We start from the raw sequence: 23,434 nt of genomic DNA, 5'->3' as shown, positions 1-23,434 counted from the left end.
CATCTCATTAGAGCTCTGTTCCTCTGGCCTGGCTGCCTCTCGTCTGGCCGTCCTATATTGCACACGCGCGCACACACACACACACACACACACACACACATACACTTGCATATATATATACTGTACATATACACACAAATTCACAGATGCAGCTGCACAAGCGCATACACCTTTTTGCACAGACGTGCTTGCGTGTGTGCATACACACATGCACATACACACAATGCGCTCATCAAAAGCTAAGGCTAAACCAGAGCCTAAATCCTTGTACGTCATTTACTGTAGCTAGAGCTGGATGATATGACATCAGCAGTATCAGATTATCTCGCTATCTGGCTGATCTGACTATGTTCCTCGGACGTGGATCTGTGATTGATTAGACAAGTGTGGATTCAATCATGTGGGATAAGTGCACAGACCCAGGGAATGTGAGTAGATACAGTAGATACAGTAGATACAGTAGACACCGTGGCTGATGGGGGTATTAAGCCGTGAAAGGAAAGAAAGACTCCTGTTTTCCCTGCAGTTGAGCAAGTACAATGGATTATTGATAATGGAGGGATTGATATGAGGAACAAATGTAATCCATATGATGAAACAAGTTGCCGTAAATCGCTTTGGACAAATTACTAAATGTAAATGTAATGTAAAACTGACAAAGCATCTAAATTGAGAAATGGGCAAATAATCTAAAGGCATACATTACAGTAGAATTCCATCCAGCATAGAAAACTAATTATATAACTGTAGTCTACACTAATAAATATTAGGTAAATTCAAATGTTGGCCTATTGTATTTTCTTTTTTGGATTGAATTTAGTAGAGACTCTAATGGGGCTGAACTGGTCTATAATGATGATGCGATGAAGATTTATGAAAATGTGATGAAGATTTACCTCATATATATCCTATCACCTTTATTAACAGACACAGGGTCCACAGAGTAACAACACACAAACATAATCAACAAATTACATCATAATAAATAAAAACATAAGCCAATAGCAGCTCTACAACAGGGCACCAATACTTACAGATACCGGACTGGAACTTGATGTCACTGAGACTCAGTTGACACAGCAACAGGATGATCCTGTTCTGAGACACATTCAGACGACAGATACATTTATACATCAGGTGTCTCAGCAGAGCATGAGAGGAGTTAACTCCAGCACCACAAAACATTTAGCTGGCGCTGCAGCACCCAGGCTTCCTCAGCAGAATCCTCAGGCAATCATTGTAAGCAACCTGGAGCTTATCAAAGCTAGCCTGCTTAAACTTGACCCACAGGGGGCTGTATAGAGAGGAGTGCAATAGGCACTAAACAGGTTAACTTTCACCCCAGCAGAGCAGAAATGGAACTTCTTCCTCAGCATGTTAGCTTGAGCATACAGTACACGCCAGTGTCAGTACATGTCATCATCATCACTCATTTGTCAAGTCAAGTCAAGAGTTTTATTTGTCACGGCATACAAGTATACAATGAAATGCGGGTGGTCTTGCCCGCAACGATGTGCAATACAGTAGTACAACATATAGTAGAATCCAATAAAACAACATTGTGCAATAAACAGGTAACATAGTGGGGTATCTCGGTATTATAATTATCGGGCCGATAATTATCGGGCCGATATCAGCAATTATGACGTCATCCCGATAAACTCGATAACGTTATTGATAGCTCCGATAACATATAATACATTTTTTGGTTAAAAGAAATCCGGTGTGGGTGGATTTGGATGAAGGGCGCTTGTTTTTATTATAGCCTCCTCCCGTTTTGCCAGTACTGTGGTAAAACTGATAGCGTGTGGTTTAGGAACAGGGAGTTTTTCACAAATCCAGCGCTCCCTTTCTTGGCTGTGACGTAGTCACGTTACATTCGGAGACAGACAGTCGATCTGCCAATTACGTCCCACGGCTTGCACCCACCTCTTCTTCTTACCACCAATCAGAAGCTCTCGTTCGTTTATTTACCTCCGGATTGTCAGCCATTACTCTACTCGGAGCTAACGTTATCTCCCCGCCAGCCACATTGACAAGTACCAGTGTAACTGAGGGGTACAATTCCCTGACTGTATTAATCAAGTACTGATATCATTGAATCACTATAATAATAATAATAATTCATTTAATTTATATAGCGCTTCTCAATAACCCGAAGTCGCTGACAGTAGTCGGGAGCAGGGGTACAAACAAAGAGGCGAAAGCAAAGAAACAAAACAAAACAACAAAGAAACAAAAACAAAGGAACATGAGACCATGGGGGGAACGGGGGAGACAGCCTGATGGCACAAAAAAAAAAAAGACTAGAGACATATCGATCAGGTTGGAGGGGAGGGGGGGGTTTAGGGGTGGGGGGGGTTGAAGGCAAGGGAGAACAGGTGGGTTTTGAGGCGAGCTTTGAAGGTGGAGAGTGTAGGGGAGTCTCTGATGGACTGGGGGAGGGAGTTCCAGAGTCGGGGTGCAGTGCGAGAGAAGGCCCGATCTCCGAAGTTTTTGAGCTTGGATGTCGGGACAGTGAGGGAGGCAGTGGAGGAGGACCGGAGGGAACGGGTTGGGCGGTAGGGGAGAAGGAGATCAGTCAGGTAGGGGGGGGCCAGGCTGTGGAGGGCTTTGAAGGTGAGGAGTAGTGTTTTAAAGTTAATGCGGTGTTTGATGGGGAGCCAGTGGAGGGAGTGGAGGACAGGAGTGATGTGTTCGCGGGACCGGGTGTTAGTGAGGAGGCGGGCGGCTGAATTTTGGACCATTTGCAGTTTATGGAGGGAGCGGGAGGTGATACCAGTGAGGAGGGAGTTGCAGTAGTCCAGGCGGGAGGAGATGAAGGCGTGAATGAGGGATTCAGCAGCGGGGGGGGAGAGGCAGTGACGGATTTTTGCGATGTTGCGGAGGTGAAAGTAGGATGTTTTGACGATGGAGCGGACGTGGGGGTCAAATGAGAGGGTGGGGTCAAGGAGGACACCAAGGTTGCGGACTAGGGGGGAGGGGGTGATGGTGGAGTCGTTGATGGTGAGTGTGATGGGTCCGGATCTGGTGAGGGTGATTTTGGTGCCAATGATGAGGAGTTCAGTCTTGTCACTGTTGAGTTTGAGGAAGTTGTGGGTCATCCAAGTTTGGAGTTCGGTGATGCATGATTCAATGTGACTGAGGGGTGGGCTGTGGGGGGATTGTGTACTGATGTATATTTGGGTGTCGTCAGCGTAACAGTGGAAGTTGAGGTGGTATTTGCGGATGATGTGACCAAGGGGGAGAATGTAGCAGATGAAGAGCAGGGGGCCAAGGACTGAGCCTTGGGGGACCCCCTGTGTGACTGGGGACTTGTACATTGCTGGCCAACACCGTACAAAGGTATTCTAGATGACGACACTTCACAATAACACGGTTTTCCACACAGAATACTAGTTTACAATATTTATTACACAAAGGGGATATTAGGTTACATCACTTGGTCACTTTAGATGCGCTTATAAGGCAAATAGAATGTGCAGGTAAATCAATAATGGATATTAAGGATTATCTAGGGATCTTCTGGGAAAGGGTGTACTACCGGTTGTAAGCCAGCAGAGGGGGGCCAAGCTCTATGCAAGTCCAGGGTTCAATGAGGCGATGTCACCCCTGGGGCAGCGGGGAGAAGCAGCCTGGTCCCAGGATGCGCTCCGCGCAGATGAGAGCTGTCAAGCCTCTGTTACGACAGAGACAGGCTTGAGTGATGGTCTCACGGGCAGGTGTAAATCCCACAGTAGCAGTGGGGTAGGCGGTTCTCTGTTCCAGCAGCTTGGTCAAAGCAATGAAGAAGAATAATCCTTGCCCGGAGAGTGGCACTGCCGGTGGGGTGTAAGTCCTCCGTGGTGCTGCTGCTGCTCCGGTGTAGATATCTTCTCCGGTGCGGTAGTGCACGGCTGAACTTGACGTTACTGTACTATTAGCACGCGGCAATAAGTGCTCTATTATAGACACACAATTACCCACTTCACGTGGTCTTTGACTCGTAATGAAGGTTTACTAATATATAGAGAACGATACGACAAACAGACGTATTTAGGATAACACGAGGCTCTATCTTGGGGCAATGCGGGCCCACTTACCACACGTAGCGTAGTGGGTAAGGCTTTACTTGGTAACTGAACCAGACTGAACTGAAGGCGAACTGAATAGGAACTGCAAGGGGGGTTCTGTATTCTTGCGCCATATTTATATCCACGGTGGACAAATAGTGCCTATCTCATTTCTGTCGCCTCTTGGTCTCGTAGCCGTGGGCGAAAAGCGGGCATGTTCAGACATATCTCGTCGGTACCTTTCAAGTCAGCTCGAGGGGGCAAGGCTTTACTCGGTACCTGGCGCTAGGGGATCGCTTCCAATAGGGGAATGAATATTATGGTCTGTCCTGCTAGACTAAAGGGATATTCCGTGCATATTGTACAAAGAATATACAAGGGATATCAAACGATATACAGATATTATACATGGGATCTCAGGCAATAAATATATATATTCGGTTTAATCTGACCCTTTGTAACAGCCGCCCCCTAATTAGTCCCACCTAATTAGCTAAGCAGGGGCAGATTAACCGCACTGTCCACTACTCAATGTCTGTGAGGGGTCGGTCAGTTCACAAAGTCAGGGGTCATGGTCGTCATTAGGCAAGTCGGGGAGCCTTGGCGACTCTATCAGCCTCGCCACGGGTCGGTTGTAGATCCGCCCTTGGCCGAGCGCTTCTGCCACTCTGACCTTTCCGTCGGTACCAGTGGTCACTTTTCTTACGCGGCCGGCCGGCCACGCAGCTCGGGGTGGTGACTTGTCTATGGTCATGACGACTGGACGGGATGAAGGGGGGCTTAGGAGGAAGCGGGCCTGAGACTGCTTTGATCTGGGCTTGGCTGTGCTTTCTCCTCCTCCGTCTGTTTCTCTTGTTCGCTCTGTACCCCGTGTGAGGAGGGGCCGGTCCCGGCCGCCCCGTCAAGGAGTCGCTTGGGGTGCTGGGTTCGAGGTCAGCTACGTCTGAAGCGCAGCTGAGGGGGGTGGAGTTCCGAACTCCCTCTGGTACCCACGGTTCTCTCACGGGCCTCTCGCTTAATGTCAATAGCCTCTGCTGTATGGAGGAGAGGCCGGTGTCTTCTTCTGTCGCTCTGGAGTGGAGGCAGCTAGTGGCTGCTGTTCGGTTGAGAGATTTAGCGAGGGGGCCTTGGAGGGTCCACCCTAGGCGGGTCTCGACTGCTGCAGGACAGCCTCGGGGGCCTGTATGGACCCGGTCAATCGGGACTATGAGTTCTGCATGGTCGGAGCCTATCAACAGGGTCGGGGTAGCGCCGTCCATGAGCGGGATAGGTAATTGGCGCAGGTGCACATATTTATTCATCAACTTGGTGACAGGGTAGGTGTACTGCGAGAGTCCTATTTCTTGGCTGGTGAAAGCATTTGTGATCTTGTACCGTCGCTCTGGCTGCCCGCTTGCTGCGATAGTGAAGGAGACATTCTCGCCCTTTATCGTCTTTAAATCTCTCCTTATTGTCCGAATCGTCATTTGGTTCTCGCTCCCCCGCAGTCCCAGCTGGGCCGCAGCGGACGCGAGCAGAAGGGTCTTCTCTGACCCGTCATCAAGGACGGCGTAAGTGTCCATGACTTTGTCCCCGTGGCTCAGGAGCACTCTGACCACTTTGAGGAGCACACGGGGGGTCCCGCTGTGCTGGTCAATGTGGAGCACTCCTGCTAGTTGGTTGTCTTGGACCTTCTGGTGGGCTCCGCACCGTGCTGCGCGGTAAACGGCGCCCGCCTGGGCCGCCTGGCGCCACTGGTTCACTTGGACGGGGTTCAGTGTCTTATATTCGGCGCACAGTGCCAGCCAGTGTCCGCCGTCGCAGTAGGTACAGTAGGGAGCGGTCTGGTGGAACTTTGGTTCTGGTGCCACCGCCTCGGTGTGGTACATGACCGCGACGGGCCCACTCTGTTGTCCTGGGTGACGCTTGTTGATGTCGTGCAGGACCTCCAGGTGGGTGCCACCGCACCTGCTGCACTTTTTCTTCAGGTGGCACTCAGCTGCTAGGTGGCTGCGCGCGCAGCGGAAGCAGCGGCGGTGGTCCTTGACCCACTGGCTCACATCATCCGTGGTCAGCTTCTTGAAATCTTCGCACTGATGGAGCCGATGTTCTCCCGCACAGTACTGGCACTCGATCTTCCACTGGTCCTCTTTCGTCGAGGGGGTGTTGTGGTTGGAGTGCTGCGGTACTGACTCTGATTGGTGCAAGACAGTCACCGATCTTCTTCCATCATTTATTCTCCTGGTTCCTTCTCTGGAGCCAGGGGTGCTCCGTCCGAATGTATCTAGCCGTAAGCTGCTGACTTCTCTCGCCAGGAAGTCGGCTAGATCGAGGAGGTTCGGTTCGGGGCCATTAGGGTCTCGGTGGTCTCTCTGCCGCCTAAAGCGCTCCTGTCGGGCGGGCGGTAGCTTCTCCAAGATCCTCTCTACATTTGAGTTGGCGTATAGTTCATGCCTACCCTTTTCCCTCTGCGCTCCCAGCATCCCTACCAGGGACTGCACTCTGATGGACAGGTCGTCCAGTGCTCGATTGTCTGTGGCTGGGGGTAGGCGGTCAATATGCCTTATCTCTTCTATCACGTAATCCCATATACGTCCATATCTCTGGTCCAGCGCTGCAAGGGCCGCTGTGTATGGTGTCAAAGAGGAGGCGTAGGCCAGCGCTATATTGTGCGCTCGCGGTACTTTCAGGTGCTTCAGTAATATTGCATACTTGTGGCGTTCATCAGCGACATCCACCATCATTGTCTCTAGGCACATCCGGAGCTCCGTGTACTGTGCTCGATTCTCATAGACGAAGTCTGGGATTGACGGCGTGGCGATGTATGACGCCGTGGGTGACTGATACATCGGCGAGCGTTGGGGGAGAGGCCTCCTAGGCGAGTCTCCTCTGGCGTGTCGTCTTGGGCTGGTACTTGGTGGGTACCGAAGGTCGGGTACCCAGGTGCTGTTCCTCGGGGCTGGCGGTGCGTCAAACTCACCCGTGAGTTGAGTCGGGGGTTTGTAGCGCAGGGCCTCGGGGCTGACTTCTGGGCTGTACTGGACCTCCTGGTCCTGAGTACGTGGCTGCGGGTCGGGGCTGTACCTGACCTCCTGGGCCAGAGCACGTTGCTGCTGGTCGGCTTGACACCCCTCCTCTTCCTCCTCATCTCCCTCTGCTAGGACCTGGAGTCGTCTGTTCAGTCTCTCGGCGTGGTCCGGTTCTGTACCCCGGTTGCTAGGTCTCGTATGGACCGGCTGGGGAGGGGATTCGGAGACGTGGACAGGATCCTCCTGTAGGCGGGGTTCGGAGACGTGGACAGGATCCTCCTGTGGGCGGGGTCCCGGGTCGCTTCGTCGGGTAGGGGAATGTGTCCTAGACCCATGTCTGGACGACCTCTGAGAGCTCCGTGCGGAGTGAGGGGGTGTCGCCATGGCAACCAGTTTGTCCATCAGCTCCGCCTGCAGCCGGTCGCGCTCTTCCTCGCGCCGGGCATGGGCTGCGTCGCGCGCTGCTTCGCGCTGGGCATTGGCGGCGTCGCGCTGCGCATTGGCGCTGGCCTGGGCAGCGTCGCGCTGTGCGTTGGCGACGTCGCGCTGGGCATTTGCGCTGACATGGGCAGCATGGAGCTGTGCATTTGCGGCGTCGGCGCGGCTTCTCTCGACGTCGCGCTGGGCATTGGCGCTGGCATGGGCGGCGTCGGCGCGGCTTCGCTCGATGTTCTCTTCTGTCTGGAGGCGTCTGGTCTCCAGCCTTATGCGGTCGTCTTCGCTCCTTTGTTGCGCCTGGAAGCGCTCTCGCTCACCTGCGTAATGTTCGCGCTCGCACGTCTGTTGCGCTTGAAGTCGATCGCGTTCGGTGGAGGCTGCCAGGGTGGCGATGAGTGCCTGCGCCAGCATCTTGTCCGCCTCGCTGGGGGAAGACGCCGTTCGGGGCGATCGGCTCCCGGCAGTACTGGTTGGAGATCCGTTCTCCGGTTGCGTACCGCGGAGATCCGTCTCCTGGGTGCGCGTCTCTTTAGGGTTGTCTTCCTCCCGGGGCTGGTCAGGGACTACTTCTTGGGTAGTGTCTGGGGGTAAAGTCGTGTCAGTTCCCTCCTGGTCCCCACCGTGAGCTTGGTCAGTTACATTAGCACCCACTAGGGCCTCTGTGGTCGGGGTAACCTGGTTGTTAGGGTCAGACATAATTTTACTTTCTACTTTTTCCGCGTTTAACTTCCCTTTAAAGCTAGGTATTGGACTGACAGAGTATGCCTCTAGGTAGGGAGGTGGCTGTCGTCTGCGCTGCGGGCGATCTAGCTTAGGAGAACCATTTGTGGAGTGTTCGTCATCGGCCAATTCCATATTAATATTATATTAATATTACGCTAATTATTATCCGGCTCGAAGGACCAATTGTAACTGAGGGGTACAATTCCCTGACTGTATTAATCAAGTACTGATATCATTGAATCACTACCGACTTGTACATTGCTGGCCAACACCGTACAAAGGTATTCTAGATGACGACACTTCACAATAACACGGTTTTCCACACAGAATACTAGTTTACAATATTTATTACACAAAGGGGATATTAGGTTACATCACTTGGTCACTTTAGATGCGCTTATAAGGCAAATAGAATGTGCAGGTAAATCAATAATGGATATTAAGGATTATCTAGGGATCTTCTGGGAAAGGGTGTACTACCGGTTGTAAGCCAGCAGAGGGGGGCCAAGCTCTATGCAAGTCCAGGGTTCAATGAGGCGATGTCACCCCTGGGGCAGCGGGGAGAAGCAGCCTGGTCCCAGGATGCGCTCCGCGCAGATGAGAGCTGTCAAGCCTCTGTTACGACAGAGACAGGCTTGAGTGATGGTCTCACGGGCAGGTGTAAATCCCACAGTAGCAGTGGGGTAGGCGGTTCTCTGTTCCAGCAGCTTGGTCAAAGCAATGAAGAAGAATAATCCTTGCCCGGAGAGTGGCACTGCCGGTGGGGTGTAAGTCCTCCGTGGTGCTGCTGCTGCTCCGGTGTAGATATCTTCTCCGGTGCGGTAGTGCACGGCTGAACTTGACGTTACTGTACTATTAGCACGCGGCAATAAGTGCTCTATTATAGACACACAATTACCCACTTCACGTGGTCTTTGACTCGTAATGAAGGTTTACTAATATATAGAGAACGATACGACAAACAGACGTATTTAGGATAACACGAGGCTCTATCTTGGGGCAATGCGGGCCCACTTACCACACGTAGCGTAGTGGGTAAGGCTTTACTTGGTAACTGAACCAGACTGAACTGAAGGCGAACTGAATAGGAACTGCAAGGGGGGTTCTGTATTCTTGCGCCATATTTATATCCACGGTGGACAAATAGTGCCTATCTCATTTCTGTCGCCTCTTGGTCTCGTAGCCGTGGGCGAAAAGCGGGCATGTTCAGACATATCTCGTCGGTACCTTTCAAGTCAGCTCGAGGGGGCAAGGCTTTACTCGGTACCTGGCGCTAGGGGATCGCTTCCAATAGGGGAATGAATATTATGGTCTGTCCTGCTAGACTAAAGGGATATTCCGTGCATATTGTACAAAGAATATACAAGGGATATCAAACGATATACAGATATTATACATGGGATCTCAGGCAATAAATATATATATTCGGTTTAATCTGACCCTTTGTAACAACCAGCGCTTATACATTACTGGCAAATGTCTTGTTGCACTTGTGGCAACGAGCGTTGTCAGCATCGACTTTAGTAAAATAGACCCAGACTTTTGAACATTTCGTTCTGTCCGCCATTATGAGAGCAGAGCGGTCTGTACTCGGCAGCGCAGCACCCGTGTCTGTGTGTGTGTGTGTGTGTGAGTGAGTGAGTGTGTGTGTGTGTGTGTGTGTGTGTGTGTGGGAGGGGAAGGGAGGAGAGAGCACAGCAGGCAGAGAGCACAGAGCTCCCCGCGCAGGCAGAGACACAGGCAGGAGAGATATAGACAACTGCCAACAAGATTAGTTTGCAACGTTTAAATTCCTCAAAAAAAACCTCCATAATTTCTCGAGTACCGATAGCAGTACCGATGACGTCGGAGCTTATAAATACAAAAAAAAAAAAATTGATAAAAAAATATATATATATATATATATATATATATATACAGTTAAAAAAAATATTATAATACAATAAATATCGGTTATCGGTATCGGTATCGGCTTGAGGAGCATAAAGTTATCGGTATCGGTGTCAAAAAATCAATATCGTGCATCCCTAGTACGCTCGGCTGAGCGCACCACTCTCTGTAGGGCCTTCTTGTCCTGTGCCGTGCTGTTCCCATACCAGGCAGTGATGTTTCCAGTCAAGATGCTCTCTACAGCTCCTGAGTAGAAGGACTGGAGTATCTTCCCAGATACTCTGAACTTCCTTAACTGTCTCAGGTGGTAGAGGCGCTGCTTCGCCTTTTTTACGACTGTGTCTATGTGTGTTGTCCATGTCAGATCCTCTGAGATGTGGACCCCCAGGTACTTAAAGCTGCTCACCCTGTCCACGGTAATCAGTAATGATGTGACCCAAATATTTTGTACTACAGCAGAAGGCCAGCACCAGTCCAGACAGATAAAACGAAGGAAAATACATATCGACGTTCGAGACAGGGGAGGGGAGAATTGGACAATACGAAATTGGGGACGGGAGAAAAATAGAAAAATGGGGAGAAAAAGTAGATAAAAAAAAAGGGAATCATAAACGAGAATTGGCGAGGCGAAATTGGGATGGGAGAAAAATAGAAAAATAAGGAGAAAAAGTGGATACAAGAAAAAAAGAGATTAGGATTTACTCAAAACTTAAATAAAAGATTTAACATTTCAGTTTTCACTCATACATTATTAAATATCCCCACACACTTACAATTCAGGTGGGGGGGGGGGGGGGTAATAATTATATTATATAATTATAAAATATATTTCATTATATATTATATTAATAATTGTATTCCCTTTCCCCCCTAAAAGTCAACAAATTGCCCACAGATTACATGTGAATTTAAACCTATAGTGTCTGATATTGTGGTGGGCCCATTCAGCATAGGCACACAGCATAGTTCAACCATCCTCTTATTATATGTGTTGTCACTAGCATACCTTTTGACATGTAGTATAGTACGCACGCACACACACACACACACACACACACACACACACACACACACACACACACACACACACACACACACACAGACACACCTCTTATGGCTCACGTAAGAAACTCTTGGAAACATGACACATGTCATCCGTTAACTTAATACACTCTGTCAAGTGGGGGGGGGGTGTGTGTGTATGTGTGTGTGTGTGTGTGTGTGTGTGTGTGTGTGTGTGTGTGTGTGTGTGTGTGTGTGTGTGTGTGTGTGTGTGTGTGTGCGTGCGTGTGTCTGAGTGTGCAGGTTCACATACGTATATTCATAATTATGCTAGCATCATTAACATCTGCAGGGGTGTGTGTATGTGTGTGTGTGTGTGTGTGTGTGTGTGTGTGTGTGTGTGTGTGTGTGTGTGTGTGTGTGTGTGTGTGTGTGTGTGTGTGTGTGTGTGTGTGTGTGTGTGTGTGTGTGTGTGTGTGTGTGTGTGTGTGTGTGTGTGTGTGTGTGTGTGTGTGTGTGTGTGTGTGTGTGTGTGTGTGTGTGTGTGTGTGTGTGTGTGTGACAGGACATAGGGTCAAGGCTGTCAGTGTATCCAGTGTGACAGGGCTGTGAGCTGTGTGTGAAAGGGGACAGAACACATTGTGAGGTCCTTGGGGACGGGAACATGCACCCTTTATGATGCTAACCATGACTGACAGCTGGAGCCGGGCATCGCACCCCAGCAAGTTAGATAATAGTAGCTACAGGGGAAAGGTTGAGGGGAAGTCATGTTAAGCTGTCACATACTTGAATGTCAATTACCCTAGTAAGAGCTACAGGGAGGGGCTGTGGGTTGAAAAGCCCTAGGAGTCAAATCATGTACAGTATACTATCATTATTACTGAATTCTGACATTCGACTATTATTACAGTTCTACTGAACTCGTGCGACAGTGGCTCAGGAAGTAGAGTAGTTGTCTGGTAATCGGAAGCTTCCCGGTTCGATTCCCACTTCCCGATGAGGAGGTTGGCACCTTGCATGGTTTGCATTGCATTGTGTGAATGTGAGGAACCAAAAGTGTAAAGCGTGTTGGATAAAAGCGCTATATAAATGCACCATTTACCATTTACTCTATTACTATTAAATGGTAAAATGGTAAATGGTGCATTTATATAGCGCTTTTATCCAAAGCGCTTTACAATTTGTTCCTCACATTTTACCCATTCACTCACACATTCACACACCGATGGCGGAGGCGACCATGCGAGGTGCCAACCTGCTCATCAGGAGCAGTCAAGGGGTTAAGTGTCTTGCTCAAGGCACACTGCCCGGGAGAAGTGGGAATCAAACTGGGAACTACTGCTCTACCTCCCGAGCTACTGTCGCCCCATTTACTATTTCTATTATTATGTTTACTGCCTGTACCTCCGCTCCCCCTCCTCCCTCCATGCTGCTGTGACATCTGAGTTTCCCTAAAGAGATTAATAAAGGAACACTTGACTTGACTTGACTTGACTTGACTTGACTTGACTTGACTTGACTTGACTTGACTTGACTTGACTTGACTTGACTTGACTTGACTTGAACTTGTCAGGTGGTATTTTAGACCTCAGTGTTTACAGGAGCGATGGGCCTGCTCAGGAACTAGCTTGAGTACCGTTTGAAAGAGTGTGCGGTCTCCTCTGTCCAGCTGCATGTTCAATTTGGACCTCTTCCTTTTCTCATTCAAATACGTTGTGGTCATTTTACGGTTAGTTTAGGCTAGATGTGCTGAGTGTGTTGCTCTTTTTCAGCAATGCTCTGCTACACACTCGACACACAGACACACCGTGTTCATGCCTTGTTCATCTCTGCCCCGTACAGAGCACAAAGAACTTGCAAAAAAAAAGAAAAAAGTTTGATTCACACCTGGTACAGACTCTTAGACATACAGCATCATAAAAGGACATGTTGCACTCACAAAATATGTTGAAATGCTTATTTAAGCATTTTCCTGATGATGGCCAAGGACTGTCTTTGTTTGCTGCAGCGCGTTAAATTTAAGCATATTTTGAGAGTGAAGATTTGTCCTTTGTCCTGTACAACCATGGTCTACTGACCCTGTACATCCATGGTCTACTAACCCCTAACCTCGTTCCCAGTTTTATCTCCGTGAGATAAAGCCTGGTAAAGAACTACTGCCGAAAGTGTCTATGGGGTAGAATTTCCGCTGTATTTACTTCCTCTGGAAGCTGCCTCCGAACGGACCACATGTTCCCCGAATCCTGTCGGCAAACAAGCTAGAATGTCCCGGTCATGTAGTAAATTCTTAAGGCAAAGCTGTTGCAGTGGCTTAAACGAGCAAATATTGTGCACTTCACACGTTTATATAATTGTTTTGTCGAAACCGGAACGCCTGTAGCCTGTACTTCCTGTACTTCCGTTTAGACACTTTAGGAGGCATATCTTGTCCAGCATAACTAACCCCATACAACCATGGTCTACTAACCCCATACAACCATGGTCTACTAACCCCATACAACCATGGTCTACTAACCCCATACAACCATGGTCTACTAACCCCATACAACCATGATCTACTAACCCCATACAACCATGGTCTACTAACCCCATACAACCATGATCTACTAACCCCATACAACCATGATCTACTAACCCTGTACAACCATAATCTACTAACCCCATACAACCATGATCTACTAACCCCATACAACCATGGTCTACTAACCCCATACAACCATGATCTACTAACCCTGTACAACCATAATCTACTAACCCCATACAACCATGATCTACTAACCCCATACAACCATGGTCTACTAACCCCATACAACCATGATCTACTAACCCCATACAACCATGATCTACTAACCCTGTACAACCATAATCTACTAACCCCATACAACCATGATCTACTAACCCCATACAACCATGGTCTACTAACCCCATACAACCATGGTCTACTAACCCCATACAACCATGGTCTACTAACCCCATACAACCATGATCTACTAACCCTGTGCAACCATGGTCTACTAACCCCATACAACCATGATCTACTAACCCTGTACAACCATGATCTACTAGCCCCATACAACCATGGTCTACTAGCCCCATACTGTACAACCATGGTCTACTAACCCCATACAACCATGATCTACTAGCCCCATACAACCATGATCTACTAGCCCCATACAACCATGGTCTACTAGCCCCATACAACCATGGTCTACTAGCCCCATACAACCATGGTCTACTAACCCCATACAACCATGGTCTACTAAGCCTGTACAACCATGGCCTACTAACCCCATACAACCATGGTGTGTGTGTGTCCAGGTATGCGTATCCTGGTGACTCTGCTGCTGGACACTCTCCCCATGCTGGGTAACGTCCTCCTCCTCTGTTTCTTCGTCTTCTTCATCTTCGGCATCGTGGGAGTCCAGCTGTGGTCGGGGCTACTGAGGAATCGCTGCTTCCTGGGAGATGACATCATAAAGTAAGGACCTGTCTGTCTGTCTGTCTGTCTGTCTGTCTGTCTGTCTGTCTGTCTGTCTGTCTGTCTGTCTGTCTGTCTGTCTGTCTGTCTGTCTGTCTGTCTGTCTGTCTGTCTGTCTGTCTGTCTGTCTGTTAAAAATTAAGAATTACAGACATAAAAAATCTGTAAACCTGTAATAAGACGCTTCAAAGTGTGGTCCGGTGACGCTCGGGATAAACTCAGCGCTTGGCTGGAGCGTGCGGGCTGCAACCAGGGTTTCCTGGAGTGGGCGGGGCCAGAGGCTGGCAACAACCTGGACGAGTACACAGAGACTGTGACGTCATTTGTCAGCTTCTGTGAGGAGGTGTGTGTCCCCTCCCGCTCCAGGAAAGTCTACAACAACGACAAGCCCTGGTTTACAGGCCAGCTGCGACAGCTGAGGGTTGGGAAGGAGAAGGCCAGACGTAGTGGGGATAAGGCTAGTTTTAAGGAGGCCAAGTACAGATTCGAGAGAGCAGTGAAGGAGGCGAAACATCGCTTCTCAGGGAAACTGCAGCTGCTGGGGAACTCCTCCTCAGTCTGGAAAGGACTCAAAACCATCACCAACTACAAGCCAAAATCCCCACAGACGTCTGACAACCTTCTCCTTGCTAATGAGCTAAATTAATTGTACAACTGTACAAGCAAAACTGTACATTGGAATATTGACAAAACCATACTTCGTCATTTACTGTACATTGGAGAGGGTTGGGTTAGGACATTTACAGGGGCCAGTTTCGAATTGCAGTCTCCCGTAGGTGTTCTTTGAGAGTGGTTTTAAAAGTGGGTAGTGATTCACATTCCTTTACAGCTTTGGGTAGGGCGTTCCACATTGATGTGGCATAATTGCGAAACGTGTTTAGTCCCTTGTTTGAGCCGAATCTGGGTTTAACATGATTTGTGGAGCTCCCTCTGGTGTTGTGATCGTGGTATTCACTGACCTTTGGAAAGTATTTTGACATGTACATGGGTACCTTGGTCAGTGATGTACCTGAACGCATTCAATGAACGATCGTTCATGAACACGTTCGTATTTTGGGCGAACGTGAACTGAACGTACTGTGTATCCGCTAAATTAGCGTAATTGAGAACGTGTTCATTCTCAGCGCTGTATAACGGCGTTCCAAAGTGCGTTCATTCTCAGCACTGTATTATAACGGCGTTCAAAGGTGTGCCAGATTTCATATGCCTTTCAGCCGAAAACCCAGTTAAAACACCGTAAACAGGCTTAAAAAAATGCGGGAAAACCACCCAATCTGGCAACGCGCCTGTCACCCCCTGGCTACGTCATCAGACTCCTCCTCACAACAAACAGTGTGAAACAGCGGAATCGGCGAGCAGAAGCCGAGAGCTGCAGCAGTCAGACTCTACCTCTACGACGTCGGCGTATGAGCATTTAAAAGAGTTTAACGTTAAAGTCAGTACTGACTCAGACGGAAAAAATCGAACGTTTGTCTGTAAACTTTGTCCACCCGGTTTGAAGAAGCAAGTCCGTACATCGACAACGTCGACAGCAAACCTTAAACGGCACATTGAGAATAAGCAAACGTCCTGTTTTTGTTTTCATAATAAAGACAATTCAAGCAAAGTTTTTCCTCATGTTTTTGAAAATATACTGTAGAGATGAAAGCTGCAGCTGCTACTAGTGTGGACTGAATGGGCGGCAGCAAAGCGTTATGGAAATGCCAGTATTCCGATTGCTGTCTGTGGTTCAATAATTTTTACAAATAATAGCTTGCAGCAACGTATTATTGAAAAAAGAACTAACAAAATGGACCGTTCAATATCTCCTTTATGTTCGAAATCACGAAATGTCAAACAGATCTGGGTACCTACTATCACTACTTTTGGGAATGTAAGTGTTTATCCAGGTTCCGGGGCCAAGTGGCACGTAGGGTTGGGCACCGAAAACCGGTTCTAATTAGGAACCGGTTCCTAACTTCCGGTTCTGGAACCGGAAGTAACATACCTGCATTTTTATTTTTATTTTTTTACTTTGTTAATTAATACCCTAGTTACAGTACAGCAACCAAATTAAACTGTATCAAGTCAACTGAAAATGTGAATAGTATGAAAAAAATGTAAGATTTTCAAAAAAAAAAAATCTCCTGCGAAATAAGCTGTGACCTGCACCTCAAAGAATCGGAATCGAGAATCGTTCAGAACAGGAATCGATATGGAGAATCGGAACCGGAACCGGAATCGTTCAAATCCAAACGATGCCCAACCCTAGTGGCACGTGAGTTAAGCGACATTTTCAAGGTGAAAATAAAGAAGGATCCGGGAGCTTTCTTACTGGGACTCCCATCAAAGGAAATTCATTTGACACCCTTACAATTCAAACTATTTGATAAACTTCTACTTTCAGCCCGGAAATGCATTTTGATAAACTGGATTAAGGATAAGCCTCCATCTATACAAATGTGGTATAGAGAGATCTTCGGTGTGCTACCCCATGAAAGACTCTGTGCAATGCATAGAGGTAACAACGCTTCCTTTCAGGAGGTGTGGGCCCCACTATTAGACTATTTTCCTGCTGAAATTTCTCGGATCCTTCTAAAGGCCCAATGCCCCATTGTATGGACAGACCTAGGATAGAAAAAAATGAATATATGTATGTCTACATGTGAATGGGCTCGAGGCAAGTGCAATACTGTACAGTGCCTGTCTTGGTTTGCGTTCTTTTTTGCTTGTTTTTCTTTTTGTTTTGTTTTTGCTTACTTATGGTGTGGATGATGGCATAGATGAACTGGAGGAACCCCCCCCCCCCCCCCCCCGTTGTCCCAATGTGTGTTTTTGTAATGTAAGTAACTGTATGTGAAAAATCTAAAAAAAAAATTAAATAAAGAAAAATAACTATAAATTAGTTCATTTTTGAAACTTTAGTTAAAAATGTTTAATTATGAACTATGAACTGAACTAGTTCATTTAAAAAATTGTGAACTGTGAACTGAATTAGTTCGTGTAGAAAGTGAACTTTCCCAACACTGACCTTGGTCGTGTAGTGTATCTTGTAGACCAGGCCAGGGGAGGAAATTAGGCCACTTTACTGGCCAAATGCTAGTATTTTTTACGTTTGGCTGGTAAAAAAAATCAGATACCCGCCAGTTGGCTGGTAAGCCAAAAAGTTAGTTTCCTCCCCTGCTGGCGAGTATACAAAAAAATTAAACATTCTGCAATCACTGCACTGGCAAACGGTGCGCGTCTTCTGAGTGTTCGCTTTAGTTGACAGTGCCACGAGAGCACTGCACAAGACCACCCGCGGACATATAATGTTTAATAAACGTTTGCGCAGTACTGGCCAACCTGCGGACATATAATAATAAAAGTCCCGCGGTACTAGGCTAGCCATCAGCAGCACTCGCAAACAGATAACGTTAAACACAGCAGAAGATGGAAAACAGCCAGACTGACCAACTGGGAACTGCATCCAACCCTAGTACAACCCTCGAGTATAAGTTACTAAGGACACATTTAAATCACAGAGGTGTAATGTTAGTCTACTGGAACTGTATACAGTGGTTAGCTTCTAGTTAGCGTTTTAGCTATAGCTGCTTGCTAGCTAACGTTAGCCCCGTGTGCTCAAAGCAGCCAGCTAGGTGTATCTGTTATGACTATAATGTTTCCAAAAAAGCACCGGACTACGACGTAAGGTTAGACATTTTATTTCATGCTCAAAAGCCCCTGGCTTGCACATCGCAGTCACGAAAGGGGCTAGCTCAACCAGTGCACTGTGCACAACAGCACACCAACCAAACTGACGTTACCACAACACTTGACGGTACTTCACAGCACTGTCGTAAGACCACCGTGCTGTCTTAAAGGCACAGTGTGCCTACCCAGATGCATACACAACATTGACGCGGCTTGACATACAAAGAAGTAATTATCACAATTAGCGATTTTTTTTGTCTGGTAAAAAATCTGTTTGGCTGGTAAAAAAAATCAGATACTCGCCAGTTGGCTGGTAAGCCAAAAAGTTAGTTTCCTCCCCTGGACCAGGCCCATTGCAAGTTGCTGTACTCTGTCGTCTACTCTAAGCCATCCTAGGTTGTCAAAGTGGGCAGGGGTGAGGTGGGTTCTAGGAGTAAGGTCAAGCAGTAGTCTGACCAGTTTGTTTTGAGATGTTTGTAATTTTGTTTTTAGCGCCTTTGAGGTGCTTTGGTACCATGAGGTGCAAGCATAGTCGTGCTCCTGCCAAAGTCTTCAGGGTATTCTTGTTTACCAGAGAGGAGATCCGGTACAAGAATCAAGTTTGTTGATTGACTTTTTTTATTACATTGGATGCCATTTTGTCACAGGAAAGATTTTCCTCTAGGATGGAACCCAGGTAGGTAATTCCATCTTTCCTTGTGACAATATTGTCACCCACTGTAACTGAGAAGCCGTCGGTCTTGCTGAGTTTGTTATTTGAACCGAAGAGAATGGACTCTGTTTTTCCCATGTGTAATGATAGTTTGTTATCAGCGAGCCATATGCAGATTTTGCCTAGTTCTGAGCTGAGGGTTTTTTCAACCTGTAACTTGTTCTTGTCAGAGACCAGCAGGGCTGAGTCGTCCACAAACAGGAACAAGTTGCAGTCACAAGCTGACGACATGTCATTTGTATAAATTAGGAACAGTAGTGGTCCTAGTATGCTTCCTTGTGGAACACCACAGCTCACTGGGAGGGGGGGGGGGGGGGTAGGATACAATTTACCTCCACCACCTGTTCTCTCCCCACCAGGTAGGATTGCATCCAGCTCACTGATAGACTATCAAAACCAATTGCTTTTTGCTTGTCAATCAGAATGGTGTGATTGACAGTGTCGAAGGCCTTTTGTAGGTCCAGCATGACCATGCCGCAGTATTTGCCCGCGTCCACCTCTTGTTTGATTTGGTCGTTTAAATAGAGAAGGCATGTGTCAGTGGAGTGGGATGTTCTGAAGCCAGATTGGAATTCGTAGATTAGATTTTTTTTCGCGAGGTACTTTTCAACCTGTTCGTATACTATTTTTTCCATGACTTTCGAGATGGACATGGCTCTGCATTACGTCCTGGAACATCTGGACACTGCAGGGACCTACGCCAGGATTCTGTTGGTGGACTTCAACTTGGCCTTCAACACCATCCTCCCGCACATCCTGGAGCATCAGATGTCCCTGCTGCAGGTGCCGGACTCTACCTGCAGGTGGATCACGGACTTCCTGACTAACAGGTCACAGCGGGTGAAGTTGGGAATTAACATCTCCGATCCCAAGTCCATCAGTACTGGCTCCCCACAGGGCTGCGTTCTGTCCCCACTACTATTCTCCCTGTACACCAACAGCTGCATCTCTCTGCACCCCTCGGTCAAACTCCTGAAGTTTGCGGACGACACCACCCTGGTGGGTCTCGTATCCAGGGGGGACGAGTCTGCCTACAGGAGGGAGATCAAGAGGCTGCAGAGCTGGTGCAGCGGCAACAACCTGGACCTCAACGCCCAGAAAACAGTGGAGATGGTAGTGGACTTCAGGCGGAAGGCAGCCCCCCCCACCCCGATCATTCTGGGAGGCACCCCGGTGGCCTCTGTGGAGTCCTGCCGCTTCCTCGGCATGACACTCTCCCGGGACCTAAAATGGGAGCTGAACACCATCGCTCTCAACAAAAAGGCCCGGAAGAGGATGTTCTACCTACGTCAGCTGAGGAAGTTCAGGCTGCTGAGGACTATGATGGTCCAGTTCTACACCGCCATCATCCAGTTCATCCTCACCCTCTCCATCATCACCTGGTTCCCTGCAGCCACGGTCAGGGACAAGGCCAAGCTGCAGCGGGTGATACGATCAGCGGAGAGGGTGATCGGCTGCCCCCTTCCCTCCCTCGAGTCCCTACATTCCACCAGGGCCTTGAGGAGGGCGAGGAAGATCATGGCAGACCCCGCCCACCCGGGTCACGGCCTCTTTATTATGCTCCCCCACGGCAGGCGGCTATGGCTGCCCAAGACATTAAAATCCCGCCATAGACTCAGCTTCTTCCCCTCAGCAGCTCGCCTGGTAAACGAGTCAGGTGTCCCCCTGCTCCCCCCCCCCCTCTATGGCGAGCTGCTAGGGCTGGACCTCTGGACTTGAACTGTGCTGCACTGTATCCATGTCCCCAACCACTGCACTTTACTGTCTTATTGTCTCACTGTTCTGTCCTGTTTTGCACTTATTTATTTATTATTTTATTATGTTATTCCTATTTGTGAAAAAAATTCATGCACTGTAATGTCAAATCACGTTCCATTTGTACCTGTACAATATGGCGAATAAAGTAATCAGAATCTGAGTCTGTCTGTCTGTCTGTCTGTCTGTCTGTTTTGATTGATTGATTGAAAAGTTTATTAACAGATTGCAGAATGGGTACAGTACAGTACAGCTCAATACATACAATTGTTAAGGGGATGCAGACCAGAGAAAGACTTTCGTCTTGTTTACATCAGGGTCCCCCTGTCTGTCTGTCTGTCTGTCTGTCTGTCTGTCTGTCTGTCTGTCTGTCTGTCTGTCTGTCTGTCTGTCTGTCTGTCTGTCTGTCTGTCTGTCTGTCTGTCTGTCTGTCTGTCTGTCTGTCTGTCTGTCTGTATGTCTGTCTGTCTGTCTGTCTGTCTGACTGTCTGTCTCTCTGTCTGTCTGTCTGTCAACATCAAAGCTCTCTCTCTCTTTCTTGCTTTCTCTCTCTATTTATCTCTCTCTCTCTCAGCATAATGTGGTCAAGAAAATATGGAAGAACTAAATCACTCTCATCATCTATCTTCCTTCCTTGTTGGATTCTGGCCTAGTTCCAAACTATCCACCAAACTATCCATCTATGTTTCTTTCCATCTCCTGTGATGAATTTTCCCTTCCATGCTCTCTCTCTCTCTCTCTTATCTCTCTCTCTCTCTCTTATCTCTCTCTCTCTTTTCTCTCTCTCTCTCTCTCTCTCTCTCTCTCTCTCTCTCTCTCTCTCTCTCTCTCTCTCTCTCTCGCTCTCTCTCTCTCTCTCTCTTTCTCGCCTTCTCTCTCTCTTTATTTGTGTGTATGATTTATAATTGTTATAAGTTAGTTGTCCTAACTGAGATGATGTGTAAACTACACAAACATATGGCATAGTTACACATACACACAAACGCACACACACGCGCACTCACACTCACACACACAGGTCAGGGTTAGGGTAGACAGGGGTTATGGTCAGACTTGTAGAGATGCAGAAACAGAGGCTAAACCCAGACATTCCGCAAATAATTATATTTCGATGTAATGGTATAAATTGTACTGTTTGTTGATACTGTAATATGTATTCACTCCTTCCCTTGTTTGTGTGTGTACGTGTATATGTATGTGTATATGTATGTGTGTATGTGTATATGTATGTGTATGTGTGTATGTTTATGTGTAATTTGTGTATGTGTATGTGTGTGTCTGTGTGATTGTGTGTGTGTGTGTGTGTGTGTGTGTGTGTGTGTGTGTGTGTGTGTGTGTGTGTGTGTGTGTGTGTGTGTGTGTGTGTGTGTGTGTGTGTGTGTGTGTGTGTGTGTGTGTGTGTGTCTGTCTGCAAGTGTGTGTGAGGTGAGTGTTGCTAGTGTGTCTGTGCCTAGGTGTTTGAGAGCTAGAAAGAGTGAGAATAGCAGCTGAATATTTTATTATTTTCTCAGAACAAATGAGCTGTTGACCTTTTGTATTACATCTACCCACATAATTCTCTCTCTCTCTCTCTCTCTCTCTCTCTCTCTCTCTCTCTCTCTCTCTCTCTCTCTCTCGCTCTCTCTCCTTGTATGTCCTCATGTTCTGACCCTCTCTGTGTATCAACTATGTAGACTCTCTGACTCCACCTCGCTCTCAGCAAGACAGATGAGCAGTTAGCAGTTATCAGTTTGATTTAAGCTTGGGTAGGGACAATTCATATGCAAGTAGAATTATTTTGTTCCACATATTTGTGCGTAAATACTGTTTATTTGAGCTACAAAGAGGATCCTGATGACTGTCTCTTTAACCTCCTGAACTGATGCATTTGGCCTACAAATTGATAGCAAATTGGATCCAAAAGAAAAAGGATTTCAGAGATGAAATAGCCTACAGGTGTACCTATGACTTTTCTAAAATATAACCCAAAGATGGCAGATTGGGGGGGGAAAGAAGTCTGTGTGAAAAGGGCTACTGACAGATGGCAGCTAATCCAGTGGGGGAGTGGTTAGGGGCGTGGTTAGGGGAGTGTTTAGGGGGGTGGTTAGGGAAGTGGTTAGGGGTGGACTATTGCTATTGTTCACATCTAGTACCTGACTGGCAAGGTACGTATTTCTTTTCACAAAAGCCTGACTAGCTTGCTCTAACTAGAAGACAAACAAAAAAGGTTTGTAAATTAAGATAAACTGAAAGTTATCGCTCGACCTGAGGCCTACCTGAGCTCTGACTACCTGAGCTCTGACTACCTGAGGCCTACCTGAGCTATAACTACCTGAGGCCTACCTGAGCTCTGACTACCTGAGGCCTACCTGAGCTCTGACTACCTGAGGCCTACCTGAGCTCTGACTACCTGAGGCCTACCTGAGCTCTGACTACCTGAGGCCTACCTGAGCTATAACTACCTGAGGCCTACCTGAGCTCTGACTACCTGAGGCCTACCTGAGGCCTACCTGAGCTATAACTACCTGAGGCCTACCTGAGCTCTGACTACCTGAGGCCTACCTGAGCTCTGACTACCTGAGGCCTACCTGAGCTCTGACTACCTGAGGCCTACCTGAGCTATAACTACCTGAGGCCTACCTGAGCTCTGACTACCTGAGGCCTACCTGAGGCCTACCTGAGCTATAACTACCTGAGGCCTACCTGAGCTATAACTACCTGAGGC

At 47.8% G+C, this 23,434-nt stretch overlaps 1 protein-coding gene across 1 annotated transcript in view; it reads left to right on the top strand.

The window, feature by feature from the left end:
* The window catches only part of LOC311240640 (voltage-dependent T-type calcium channel subunit alpha-1H-like), a 202,018-nt gene that overhangs the window by 9,311 nt on the left and 169,273 nt on the right, over positions 1 to 23,434 (top strand). Inside the window, 1 exon segment of the mRNA XM_084329212.1 lies at positions 14,432 to 14,591. Coding sequence (XP_084185338.1) covers positions 14,432 to 14,591 — 160 coding nt within the window.

The sequence above is a fragment of the Notolepis coatsorum genome, assembly GCF_963971535.1.
Source record: "Notolepis coatsorum genome assembly, chromosome: 14".
NCBI lineage: Eukaryota > Metazoa > Chordata > Actinopteri > Aulopiformes > Paralepididae > Notolepis > Notolepis coatsorum.
Note: the sequence above shows the minus strand (reverse complement) of the source record. Positions and strands in the feature narration are given on the sequence as shown.